The 11,895-nt window shown below is 63.4% G+C and overlaps 1 protein-coding gene across 5 annotated transcripts; it reads right to left on the bottom strand.

Moving 5' to 3' along the window:
• Positions 1-764: 764 nt before the first annotated feature.
• Positions 765-10,115, bottom strand: LOC133208866 (hyaluronan and proteoglycan link protein 4-like). 5 transcript variants are annotated; one of them, XM_061347121.1, is made up of 13 exons: positions 9,982-10,114; positions 7,596-7,702; positions 7,396-7,493; positions 7,162-7,265; positions 6,935-7,017; positions 6,649-6,773; positions 6,439-6,540; positions 6,262-6,354; positions 6,065-6,184; positions 3,690-3,807; positions 3,026-3,388; positions 2,118-2,420; positions 765-1,515 (listed from the first exon to the last, which is right to left on the bottom strand). In XM_061347121.1, exons 1-13 carry the CDS (start codon positions 10,071-10,073, stop codon positions 1,175-1,177), a joined length of 2,049 nt encoding a protein of 682 aa, XP_061203105.1. In that variant the 5' UTR covers positions 10,074-10,114; the 3' UTR covers positions 765-1,174. The 5 variants fall into 5 exon arrangements, with proteins under 5 accessions (XP_061203105.1, XP_061203191.1, XP_061203344.1 ...); XM_061347207.1 differs by having other exon boundaries at positions 7,596-7,699; XM_061347437.1 differs by lacking the exons at positions 765-1,515; positions 2,118-2,420; positions 3,026-3,388; positions 3,690-3,807 and adding an exon at positions 5,502-5,771 and having other exon boundaries at positions 7,596-7,699; positions 9,982-10,115.
• Between the last annotated feature and the right edge of the window lie 1,780 nt (positions 10,116-11,895).

The raw sequence follows: 11,895 nt of genomic DNA, 5'->3' as shown, positions 1-11,895 counted from the left end.
CTGCCCCACACCGTGGATGCTTCAGGGTGCTGCCCCCACCTTGATTGCCCTCAGTGTGTGATGGCCACTGCCCCTGGTTCCCATTGTCCTCTCCCAGGGATCGTGGTGGTTGGGGGGGGGGGTCACATCCCCATGGCTATGTGTTCTATCAGCACTGGCAGTCAGTAACGGTGATGGATGGGCTGCACCGGGCATGGGCGAAGCCCTGAGTCCCCTCTGGCATGGAGGACCTTGGGGTCCCTACCCATGCTCTGCCATCCCCAGGGTGGCTCCTGGTTGCTGCCAGCACCGGGATGCTCCAGGGTAGCTCTGCTGATCCCTTGGATCCAGTCCCGATAAAAGACAAGGGATGCTGTTGGGATGCTCCAGCTGGGATGCTCCAAACATGCCCAGCTCTGGCACAGCAGGGCCAGGGTCTCTGAATAGGGAGGGAATACAAGGGCATAGCCAGGGTTCCCTTGCACCTGTGACGCCCCTCGAGGGTGGCACCAGCGAAGGACACACGAGAGCCGGGCTCAGCTCTCAAAGCGGCCGAAGCTTTTATTTCATCTACGTCCAGCTCACGAGCGCCAGGGCTGCAGGAAGCCTCAAACCGGGGCGCAGGGCACGGAGCCCCCCCAGCACCTCCCCGCTCCCACCTCTGCTGCTGCACGGAGCCAAGCACTGAGGAGCTGCCCCAGCCCCGGGGGACCTGCGCTGCGCGGAGCCAAGCCCAATGCCCCCCATCCCCTGCTGGTGCCACGGTGCTGGTTGCATCTCCCGGGGGTTCAGTGCTGCATGGCCTCAGGGACAGCTCGGAGCTGGAGACCGTGGACATGAGGATGAGGACACTGTGAGGCTCAAGCCTGCTTTGCTCTGGATGCGCCTTTAGCACATGCAATGCGCTGATTGACAAGCAAGAGCTGCGATGAGCTGGGCGCCAGCCCTGGGTCCGAGCGCAGGCTCCTGGCTGGGTCAATGAAGCTGCTCCCCTCCCGCTGCCTCACCTTCCCCAAGCATCACCAGGCTTCGTGCGCAGCTCCTGCACCGGTAGCGCGTGGACACCTCTCCCAGTCCAACGCAGGAGCTGCCTGCAGCTCCCCACGCCGCGGGGCAGCAGCACCAGGGAGCCCAACACACAGAGACGGGGTTGTCCTGGCCAAAAAGGTTGGGGCGCTGCCGCAGAGGGTGACCCTCACACACGATTGGGGTGCCCCCCCCCACCCAGCGCCTTCTCCGGAGCAGCCTCCCCGGCCTTTTTAAAGCAATAAACCCCAAAAAGCTTGTACTTCTTGTCGGGGAAGCCCAGGTTGCGCACGCCGGGCTCCCGGCCGCCGCAGCGTGCCCGCGGGTTGACGATGGGGTAGCGGATGCTGCCGTCCTCCAGCCAGCCCGCCTCGCAGCGGTCCAGCAGCTGGATCTTCCAGGCAGCGTAGAGCTGACCCACCTTGGCCACGGCCGCCCCGTTGTTCTTGCAGGCCTGCACCGCCTCGGCGTAGCTCAGCTTGCGGTACGTCTTCAAGAAGTACACTTTGCCTACGGGGGGACAGGCACAAAGCAGAGGTTGCTGGGGATGGGGACATCCTGTACGTGGTCCAGCGCCAGCATCCGGTGGGGTGGGATGGAGCAGGGATGGGGCTGTGGACCTTTCCTCAGTGTGTGTTTTGGAGGGGAGCAGCTGGCTGGGTTCTGGGCAGATTTATGGGGTCTCCTTGTGGTGATTACACCCACGATTTATTCGGCTGTCACCACTAAACCAACAGTGGTGGAGCCCCTGCGGCCCTGCCAGCAAGGAGGAATCCACACAGCCCTGCAGCCTGCCCGGCTCCCATCTGTCTTGCCAGGCCCTGGCCTCATCCATCACCTCGGCTGTTTGCTGCTGCAGTTCCCTCCATCCCCTGCTCCTGCCCAGAGAGATGGGTTTTGCTAAAAGCACAAAGGCAGCAGGGACAGATCGCGGTCCTTGCTGGGGGCTCCCGGCACTGAGCCCCCACTTGATGCATGCGGTTGTCCAATGAAGGCACATGCGGCTGCATCCTCCTCTCATCCAGAGCTGGACCACCATGGGAAACCCTCCCCGTGCCGCCCAGCCAAATCAGGGAGCTGGGTGCTCCGTGCCTCAGTTTCCCCCCGGTTACCATTGAGGTTGGAGGTGAAGCAGAAGGCATCGTAGTGCTCGCTCTCCTTGTGCCGGTACCCGTAGTTCCGGACCCCCACCGGTGTATCCTTGCGGCCGCACTCCTCCCGCGGCCGGGAGATGGGATACTGTACGGAGCCGTCCTCCAGCCAGCCGGCGTTGCACCAGTCCATGCCCTCCAGCCAGGCCTGGTGCAACTGATCGTGTGAGGCCAGGATCCCGTCCTGCTCCAGGCACGCCTGCTGGGCCTCATGGAAGTTCAGGGTGTAGCGGCCCAGGCGCGGGTGGTAGGGGAAGATGACGCCTGGAGGGACAGAGAGGAGGGGCTGGGGTACAGGGGGGTGTCCCCCACCTCATTTTGACCCAGTGGATGGGGTCATCAGCATGAGCTGGAGCTGGTGCTGAGGGCTGGAGCCAGTGGAGGAGAGCTGCCATCATCTCTGCTTGGGGAGTTTGGGTGCTCCAGGCTTTGCTCAGGAACCCCAAACCCCCCACTCAGCAACTGCAGGGACCCCTGCGGCACCCCAGGGCTCCACGAGCTGCTGCCTGGGGACATCAGCAGTACCTGCACAGGGCCCAGCCAAGCCCCAGCATCCCCAGCAAGCCCATACTGGCCAGAGCAGCGCTACTGCACCTCCTGAGCCCCCATAAAAGAGTTTTCCCATTCCCCAGCAGCACCGCTGCTGCCACAACCTGATCTCTCCTGGTGCTTTACGAGGCCGCACCACTATCTATCTCCAGCATTTATTAGCTGCCAGCCTGTAAACCTGGAGCAACAATAAAAGCCAATAACAAGCAATAAACCACGGCACACACCAGGAAAAACAACCGGCAGTAAAGCAGGGCCGAGCCCAGCACCGGGAAACGTGTCCTGGCCAAGCCCCATCCCTGCTGTAGCCCCATCGGTACCTTCGAGGTCCAGCTTGACCATGCCGGCGTCATCCTCCAGCTCGTTGGTGACCTCGCACTCGTAGCGGCCGTAGTCTTGCAGGGTGACGTTGCGGATGATGAGCGAGGCGTCGCCGAAGCCGTCCTCCTGCAGCGCCGTGCGCCCGCGGTAGCTGCCGAACGCCCGCCGCGCCTTGCCCAGCGCCACGAACACGTCCACGAAGGCCATCGGCTCCGTCACCTTGGTCCACTTGAGGCGGATCTCGGCCGGGTCGTGCGCAGACACATCGTAGTGGTAGCGGCAGGGCAGGATGATGGTGCCGCCCCGGTGGGTCACCACCTTCCCTGGTGCTGTTTGCACCACCACGGCCCCGCTGTCACCCTCTGCAAGGGACACCGAGCTCAGGCGTATCCCTGTCCCCAAGCCCCATGCTGCCTCCATCCCAGGCAGGACCCACAGTGGGGATGAGGAAGGCTGAGGGTAATTTGGGCAGGAACTCCCCTCTTTTGGGGGCTTTGCAACCCTCGAGGAGGGTTGGGTGGCTCCTGGCCAGGGCAAGAGGGACACAAGGAAGCCTTTTAGTGCAGATTAGACCCAACAGCTTGACGGCTGCAGGACGGTCCCCTCCATCCCTCCGTGGGGGTGCAGCCCAGCTCGCTCCTGCACATCCCCATCCACACTCACCCATGACATGGACCACCTTCTTCCTTCCCCGGGCGCTGGGCACCGTGTCAGAGGCGAGGACGCAGGTGAGGAGCAGCAGAGCTGCAGGGAGAGCAGCCCAGGGGCTTCGGGGACACATCTGGGAGGAGAGCAGAGCCCCTCAGCACCCACCGTTCCCCCGGGTGAGTGTGGGAGCAAACAGAGCCCCGGCTTCAGCAGCGATGCTGGTCCCCGACGCACACCCCTAGTGGGGAAGCTCCTCGCCTCCCCTCCCACCTCACCCACCCCAAGCAGAGGGGGGTGACCGGCAGCGCCGGCTCCTGCTCTGAGCATCCCCGGCCCGCAGGGACCCCCGTGCCCCGCAGCCTGAACTCCGCTTCACCCGCTCCGTTACAGCCGGGATGAATATTTCATGGCAGGCGCTCGGGGCTGGATCTCCTGAGTTATTTATGTCGGCACTGGCACATCTGGAAACTGAACTGATGGCGCTGGAGTGGCTGCGGCGGATGGAGCCCCCCAGAGCCCCCCGGCAGCACCCCCTTCCCTGGGGCAGCCAGGGAAACATGTGCCGGAGCCCCCCAGCTCTTGGGGGCTGAGGACCCCCCACCCCTGCACTGCAGCCTGGTGCCTGAGCCCCCAGTTCTCACGGGGTGCCCCAAATCCCAGCCGGGCTCTGGGTCCTCCTCACCGTAGGAATGATTCCCCCCCCCCCTCCACCGAGCGCAGTGGGGCTGGGGAAGGGGACCCAGGGCCTGGCTGTGGGGCAGGGAGAGGGGGGCGGTCCCCCGGGGGTCCCGGTGCGCGGTTGGGAGCCGGGGGAGCGGGGCAGCCCCGGCGCTGCCGCTGCGGTGCGGTGTTGCAGTGCGGGACACTGCGGCGGCAGCCCCGGGGCTGCGGGACGCCGGTGCCCGGGGTCGGGCATCGCAGCGCTCGGGGCTGGGGGAAACCGGCCCGGCCGCAGGCAGCTGCCCCCGCCCGGGGTCCCGGTACCCGCGGGTCCGCCCCGGCTCCTCGCAGCCCCCCCCCCCCGCACTCACCGTGTCTCTGCGGGCGCCGGTGCCGACCCGCGGGAGGGGCCCGGCCGCAGGAGCGCTCCGGTACCGCCGGTGCTGCCGGTGCGGCTCCGCGCAGGGGGCGGCACCGGGAGCTCGGCCCGGCCCTGCCCCGGCTCCCGGCGCTGCGCAGGGCCGCCGGCTCGCCAAGGTCACCGGTGCCCGGTACCGCCGGTGCCCCCGGCCCGGGATGCGGGGGGAACCCGCGGGGTGCAACGAGTTTTACCCCGTAATTCCCCCTCCAAGGGCAGCGCGGAGCCACCGCCAGCACCCCCCTTGCACCCCCTTCGTGTACCCCCACCCGTGTGCACCCCCAGGCTCACACCCCCCAACCCCACCCTGAGCCCCTCCAGCGAGCGCGGCAGGGACCCGCTCCCCTCAACCCCTGCACCCCAAAGAGCAGGAGGGGGCAAAGTCTGGCAGCTCCCCTGTGCCCCTCGGGTGGGTGACACCGGGGGTCCAGTGCGGTGCTGGGGGGTGACAGCCCCGGCCACAGCAGGGACACCAGCGCAGAGGCCGAACCTTCGCTCCTTTATTGTGTAAACAGTGTCTTCCCGGCAGTCCTCACCCCCGTGTCCTGCTGGGGTGCGACGGGGCCCCCACACCCCCAGCAGCCCCCCACAGGAGGGACCCCTTCAAGCCCGGGCAAGCGCAGGGCTGTGGCTGCAGCAATGGCTCCGCAGAGCACCTCGGGCTCCTCCTGGGGCAGCCCACAGCGTTAGGGGATGCAGGGGGCTAGGAGCATCCCTGGGGACACCTCTACCGGGCAGGTCTCACCACGGGCTGCTCCGGTGCCATTGCAGGAGCAGGGGGCAGGCAGCAGCCCCCGGAGGGGCAGGACCGGTCACTGGTGCTTCTTGCCCCCGTGCAGGCTGGCAGAGGTGGCAGGCAGGAAGAAGGCAGGGCTGTGCAGGCAGCGCAGGGCCAGGAGCTGCGGCCCCAGCGCGTAGAGGACGTTGGTGAGGAGGAAGCTCCACCAGACATCCTCGGGGGTCTGGTAGGGGAAGGGGGTGCGGCTGTGCAGCGAGGAGCCCACGTGGGAGAACTGAGCCTGGGGGGACAGGGCAGCAGTGGCACAGGGCGGGCGACAGCACCAAAGGGCGCTGAGCAGGAGCACACCCAGCGCATCCTATCTATAGACCTGCAGGCTCGCCCCAGCCTATTTCTGTCAAGCTAATCCCCGGCTCCATTAGGATCCACCGAGGCCAAAGCAATTACCCGGCAGCGGCGGTGGGAGCTGCTCCACATCAGCTGCGGGTGGGGAGCTGCTCCCCCAAGCTCTGGTCTGGTGGGGACCAAAACCCAGCCCAGGGGTCCCACCATGGCCCCCCCTGCAGCCCTCACCTGTGCCACGGCACCAGCAAACACGAGGCTCCAGTCGGGCAGCCAGGAGCAGCCGGGCAGCACCAGCCCGTAGATGCAGAGGCAGAAGAAGGGGAGGACGTAGAACATAAAGATCAGCATCTAGGGGGCACATGGAGAGGGTCACCCCGTGCCCAGTGCCACCGGGGGGACTCCAGCCCTGCCTGCACCCTGCTCACCTGCACTTTGGGGTAGGCGACGGGGTCCCGCAGGTACGGCTCGTGCTGGTAGATGTACTCGAAGCAGGAATCAGCAGGGCAGTCCAGAACCACCTGAGGATGTGCACAGTGGCAGATGCACCCCCCCCGAACCCTCATGGGCCCTCTGGGACCCCCAAGCAGGGACCCAGCACTCACCATCCCCCTGAAGAAGGTGAACGCAGCGATGAGGAGCAGGAGCAGGACCAGCCCCATGTCCTGGGGCCGCTGGTACAGGCGCTTGCGCTGCTCCTCTGCCACCTGGGAGAGGGAAAACGCGCTGGGTTTGGTCCCACACCCTGTGGTCCATAATGGTGATGGCTCCCAGTGCCGCTCCCCACTGAGCTCCTGCCCCAGCTCCCAGCTCACCTTCTCGGGGCTGAGGCATGGCAGGGCCTTGGGCTGCTGGAATAGCCTCAGCCCAGCCCAGAGGGGGATGAGGATGTAGGGCAGGTTGAGCAGGAAGGCAGGGCTGAGGTCAGAGCTGTATTTCCCTGGGGAAGGAGAGCACAGGGTGGGCACAGCGCAGTGTCCATACCTGCTGCTTGCCTCCAGCTCAGCACCTTCCTCCTCTGCCTGCGGGAGCAAACCTGCTGGGCAAACAGGGCATGGAAGCAGCCTGGATGGAGCCGAGCCCCCCCTCGCACCCCTGTACCTATGAGGTTCCCAAGCAGGAAGACGATGATGCTCATCATCAGAGAGCCCAGCCAGAAGAGACCCAGGTTCCTGTAGTTCCTTCTGCAGAGACATCAGGATCAGACACCTCTGATCCCCCCCTCACAGCATCCCCTCAGGGATGCTCCAACCCCCAGGAGCCCCTCCGGGCTCTGGATCCATGAGGATACCACGCAGCCACTGGAGCCACTCTGCCTCCCTGCTCACCTCTGGCCGATGGCCGCTGTCATGGCGAGGTAGAGCCCGTAGTGGATGATTCCATCCCAGTAACAGATCATGATCCCGTGCGCCGTGCGCAGGTAGGGCTCACCCTGCCCATTGGGAGATAACGGATCATACGGGATGGGGACGGGCACCTTCCCAAGCCCCCTCCCCATGATGCTGTCCCGTGCATCGCCCCTCTGTGGCAGGAGCAGCTTCTGTGCGCGGGTGGGGGGGTACCTCTCTGACGTAGACCTCCATGAAGCCAGAGATGAAGCCATCCTCCTCCAGCGCGATGATCAGGTCGACGATGGAGGTGAAGGAGAACACCACAAACACTGCGGGGAATGAGCCAGCTCTGAGCAGATCCCACAGCGCTTCCCAGATCCCACATCCTGGCAGGCATGGGATCAGTCCCCACACCCCGGGGGGGGACTCACCGCAGAACAGGGGGTCCTGGAAGTGGCTCCCTCCGCTTATGAAGAAGATGATGGAGAAGAGGCTGGCGGACACCAGCAGCCCCGTCAGCACCAGCACCAGCGGGCTCCTGCGGGGCAGCAGGGTGGGCTCCAGCAGCCGGGCACAGCCGGGGGGTGAAGCCCTGTTTATCCCAGCCCAGATGAAAGCATCTTTGCCCCCCCAGTTTTGAGAGGTGTCCACCAGAGCAGGAGGAACGGCAGGATCAGACCCTGCACCCTGGTGCTGCCCATCCCCTGCAGCAGGGCAATGGCTCCTCTGGGTTCTAAAACAACCCCAGGGAAGCAAATCCCAGAGGAAGGCCGGGTCTGATGCCCAGGCATGGGTGGGAAGGGGCTGCCTCGCCGAGGCTCCTGTGGTCCTCCCTCTCTAGGCTGCGGCAATGGGCCACTGTGATAAGAGACTGGGGTACTTGACTATAAACTGCATCAGTAACGAGATGCTGAACCCAGGTCCTAAAAGAGTGAAGAGGTTGTAGGGGAGTCACCCCTGAGCTTGCTGCATCCCCTGCAGGAGCTGGGCTCTGCTTTAGCCAATGCCTCAGCTGTGAAACATGGAAAGCATCCCAGTGTTTTCACTCAAGCCTTTAACCCTGCTACCAAAGGAAAAGGCCAAGCGGTGGCTGATGTCTGTGCAGACACCAGTGTCAGTACCCAGTCACCTGCCTGCATGCCCCTGCGTTCTGAGCAGGGACAAAGGCCACCAGGGTCACCCGGCTCCGGTCCTGCTTACAGGAGGCTGTGACAGCACCCAGCCCCTGTTTGTTGTGCAGCTGGAATTGCCCTCCCTGGGCTGAGGTGGGTGACTGCAGGACCGATGCCAGGGCCAGGATGGGTGACACAGCAGCACCGAGGGAGGGCTGAGCTTGTCCTCAAGCATCCAACCAAGAGATGTGCTTGAACCTGCCCTCAAAGCGATGCAACAGCTGAGGTGTCCCCTCCTCAGTGCATTGTCACTGCTGCCCCAGCAGTTACTACACAACTCCTTACCCCCACAGAATGACCCATTCCAATACAGGTGCTGCAGTGGAGCAGCCCCAGCACTGGGCTCCTCTGGGCACTGTGTGTGATGGGGCTCGAGGCACAGCAACCCGTGTTGGCACACACCGGGCTACCCCACGCGTACCAGCACCTTGGGGTGCCGTGCTCAGGGCACCCAGCTCCCCCCGGCAGGCTGAGGGGCCTGGAGGCCACCATCGCCCATCCCACAGCGGGGACTGATGGAAGTCATCCCCCTGAGATGCAGCAGAATGGGGGGAGCAGCATTCCCACAGGGATGTGGTTGTATCTGGCTCTACTGCGGATCTCATAGCAATGGATCCCAGGGAGCTGGGCTGCAGCACTGCAGTGCCGCATGGGATGGAGGGGAAAGAAGAGGCCAAAAATATGGGAATGAAAACTGGGAGATCATTAAGTAAAGTTTATCGGGTGGCCAGGAAAGTCCCGGCTCTGGGATGAAGAGAGATTTGGCTAAAAGCCCTTCCTGCTGCTAAAGCTACAGCAGAAAGGAGCTATAAAAAGAAATGTATAATGAATGGGAAAAGGAGGGTGAAGGGGCCTGGCAGGAACGAAGAGATAGAAAGAGTGGAAAAGGGATGGAAGAACACAAGAAGGAAACCCAGAGTTCCTGAGGCATGAGACAGGGAAGCAGAGAACAGCAAAGGGTCTGAATGTGGATGGACATAGAAGGGAAATCAAACATGTCAGGGAGTGGTGGGAGCTGACCCCGGCTCTGGCTGCTGCCAGGTGGGGATGTGCTGGGATCCTGTGTGGGATGCGGGATGGGGATGTGCTGAGCACCCAGGACACGTCACTCAAACCCAGAGGGGGGCTGTTACCAGCAGGGTGACAGCGGCGGTGACGGGGCCAGCCTGGGCAGTGGCATCAGCCAAGACACCAGGAGGGTCACTTCTGGGGGGCAGAGCAGGGTTCAGAGGGTCCCCAGTGCCCGGTGTTGGAGGTCTCATCCCTGTGACCTGGAGCCAGGTAGCTGGAAAGGATGCTCCTCAATCAGAGGTGCTCAGCACCATGATCCCCAGGACTGGGGCTACCATTGATCCCCATTGCGCTCCATGGTGTGTAATGAGCGCGAGCAAGCCCCGGTAGCGCCACTTCAAAGCCATAAAGGCAGCCGGGAACCACGTCAGCGACCTCCAGCCTGCAGCAGCCTTCTGGGGCACCAGGATGGAGCCCCCTGCACTGGGCTGTACCCCCCAGCACCCTGCCCTGGGCACCGCTGCCCTCTTGGGGGCCGGATGGGACCCAGTGGCCGGTCCTGGTGGGACCCGCACCCCCACCCCTAGCCCTAGCCCTAGCCCCAGCCCCAGCCCCAGCCCCAGCCCGCACTCACTCTGCCAGGGCGGCCGCTCCATTGATGCCGAAGGCCACCGGGATGGCGAGCAGGGAAGGGGCGAGCGCGCCCGGCGCTGCCGGGAGCTGCATCCCCGGCCCGGCCACCGCTGCCGCCCGCAGCCCGCGGACTTCGGCCCCGGCGGAGGCAGCGCCCTTAAAGCGGCAGAGCCGGCGGGAGGGAGGCTGAGGGGAACCGCGGGGAGCGGGAGAGCACCTCTGGAGCCCTGCACATGGGGGGGAAACGGGGCTAAGGGCTGGGGGGAAGGTAAAGCAGCTCTGCCATGGGGACAGGCCGAGAGCTGGGCTGGGGCAGCCTGGAGAAGAGAAGGCTCCTGAAGGGGAGACCTTAGAGCAGCTCCAGTGCCTAAAGGGGAAACCTGGAGAGGGGCTTGGGACAAGGGCCTGTAGGGACAGGCCAAGGGGAATGGCTTGAACCTGCCCGAGGGGAGACTGAGCTGAGCTCTTAGGCAGAAGCTCTTCCCTGTGAGGGTGCTGAGGCGCTGGCACAGGGTGCCCAGAGAAGCTGTGGCTGCCCCATCCCTGGCAGTGCTCAAGGCCAGGTTGGACACAGGGGCTTGGAGCAACCTCCAAGGGGTCCCTGCCCGTGGCAGGGGCTTGGTATTGAGGGAGCTTTAAGGTCTCTTCCAACACAAACCAGTCTGCAATTCTATGATAAAATCTCTCACGAAGAGGCTTTGCTGAGCAGTGTGGTTTTGCTTCTTTTTTCTCAATTCATTCTAAAATCTGAACACTTAGAAGATCCAGGACACACACATCTTCAGCTCTCTGACAACAGGAGAAACACTTCATCCTTGCCTTTAATAAAGGATTGAAGGGAGAAGGAGCCCAGCAGTCCCCTGACCTGCTCCTCTCCTGCTCTGCTCAAACTGCTCGACCTGCCCCCAGCCCACGGTGGGACCTGGGCACACACTTCACCCCTTCCATAGTACTTTGCAGCCCCCCACAGCAGCCACTCAACCTTGCCCCTTCTTCACAAGCGTGTCACTGTTTTGCCCTCTTGCTTAAGAGTCCCGGGGCTGAACTGGCTGCTCTGCACTTTGCCCTGGGCTTGTTCATCATTCCTCTGTGCAGGAGGAACTCAAACACTCCCTGTGAGCCGCGTCAGCACCTCACTGACAAGGAAAAGCTCACTGGCTGCTGTTCCTGCAGCCTGCAGTGCCTGACAGTAAAGGGATCTCAGGGCCAAGCTAGGGTTTGTAGCTGAGAAACCGCCCACCAGCCCCACAGTGCCCAAAGAGCAGCACAAGACCCTGTGGAATAGGAGAAAGGGGCGAAACCACAGAAGATGGGGGAACTCGATGCAGTAACTTACAGGTTGTCTCCAACACTGAATCTCCTACAAGCGTTGTGTCAGTCACGCTGCTCTTGCAACAGCGGCTCCGAGCATCACAGCAACCCAGCCCCATGTCCACTGGAAAGGGATGAGATCTTGGGAAGCTCTTCCCTGTGAGGGTGCTGAGGCGCTGGCACAGGGTGCCCAGAGAAGCTGTGGCTGCCCCATCCCTGGCAGTGCTCAAGGCCAGGTTGGACACAGGGGCTTGGAGCAAGCTGCTCCAGTGGAAGGGGTCCCTCCAGTTGGAGCGGGAGGAGCTTTAAGGTCCCTTTCAACCCAAACCAGCCTGATTCTAAACCAGCTTTTGCCAACACACCAACAAAGCACACGGAGGTCACTGTAGTATCAGACTGGCTTTAAAGACCTGATCAGCAACAGCAGCCAAAACCAAACCACAACAGGGCGAAACCAAACAGTCCCATGTCCTAACCTCCCAGGGAAGCACTTGCCACAGTGCCCTCAATCACTTGAGCAGAACCTGAGCCCTACCTCAGACCTGCCAGGTTTTGTTATCTCTATTTCCCAATCTCCCATGCTCTCTGCCCATGTTCACACTCA

Source organism: Neopsephotus bourkii, unplaced genomic scaffold (assembly GCF_033783945.1).
Source record: "Neopsephotus bourkii isolate Nb327-2 ecotype Australia unplaced genomic scaffold, CSIRO-AGI_Nbou_v1 NB_2, whole genome shotgun sequence".
NCBI classification, from domain to species: domain Eukaryota; kingdom Metazoa; phylum Chordata; class Aves; order Psittaciformes; family Psittacidae; genus Neopsephotus; species Neopsephotus bourkii.
Note: the sequence above shows the minus strand (reverse complement) of the source record. Positions and strands in the feature narration are given on the sequence as shown.

Coding starts and splice junctions, on each gene's coding strand:
- LOC133208866 (XM_061347121.1), bottom strand. CDS start 10,073: ATGCAGCTCCCGGCAGCGCCGGGCGCGCTCGCCCCTTCCCTGCTCGCC. Junction 7,494..7,595: donor CCAGGACCCCCTGTTCTGCG/GTGAGTCCCCCC, acceptor CATTCCCCGCAG/TGTTTGTGGTGTTCTCCTTC. Junction 3,808..6,064: donor TTGCTGGTGCCGTGGCACAG/GTGAGGGCTGCA, acceptor CTCTCCTCCCAG/ATGTGTCCCCGAAGCCCCTG.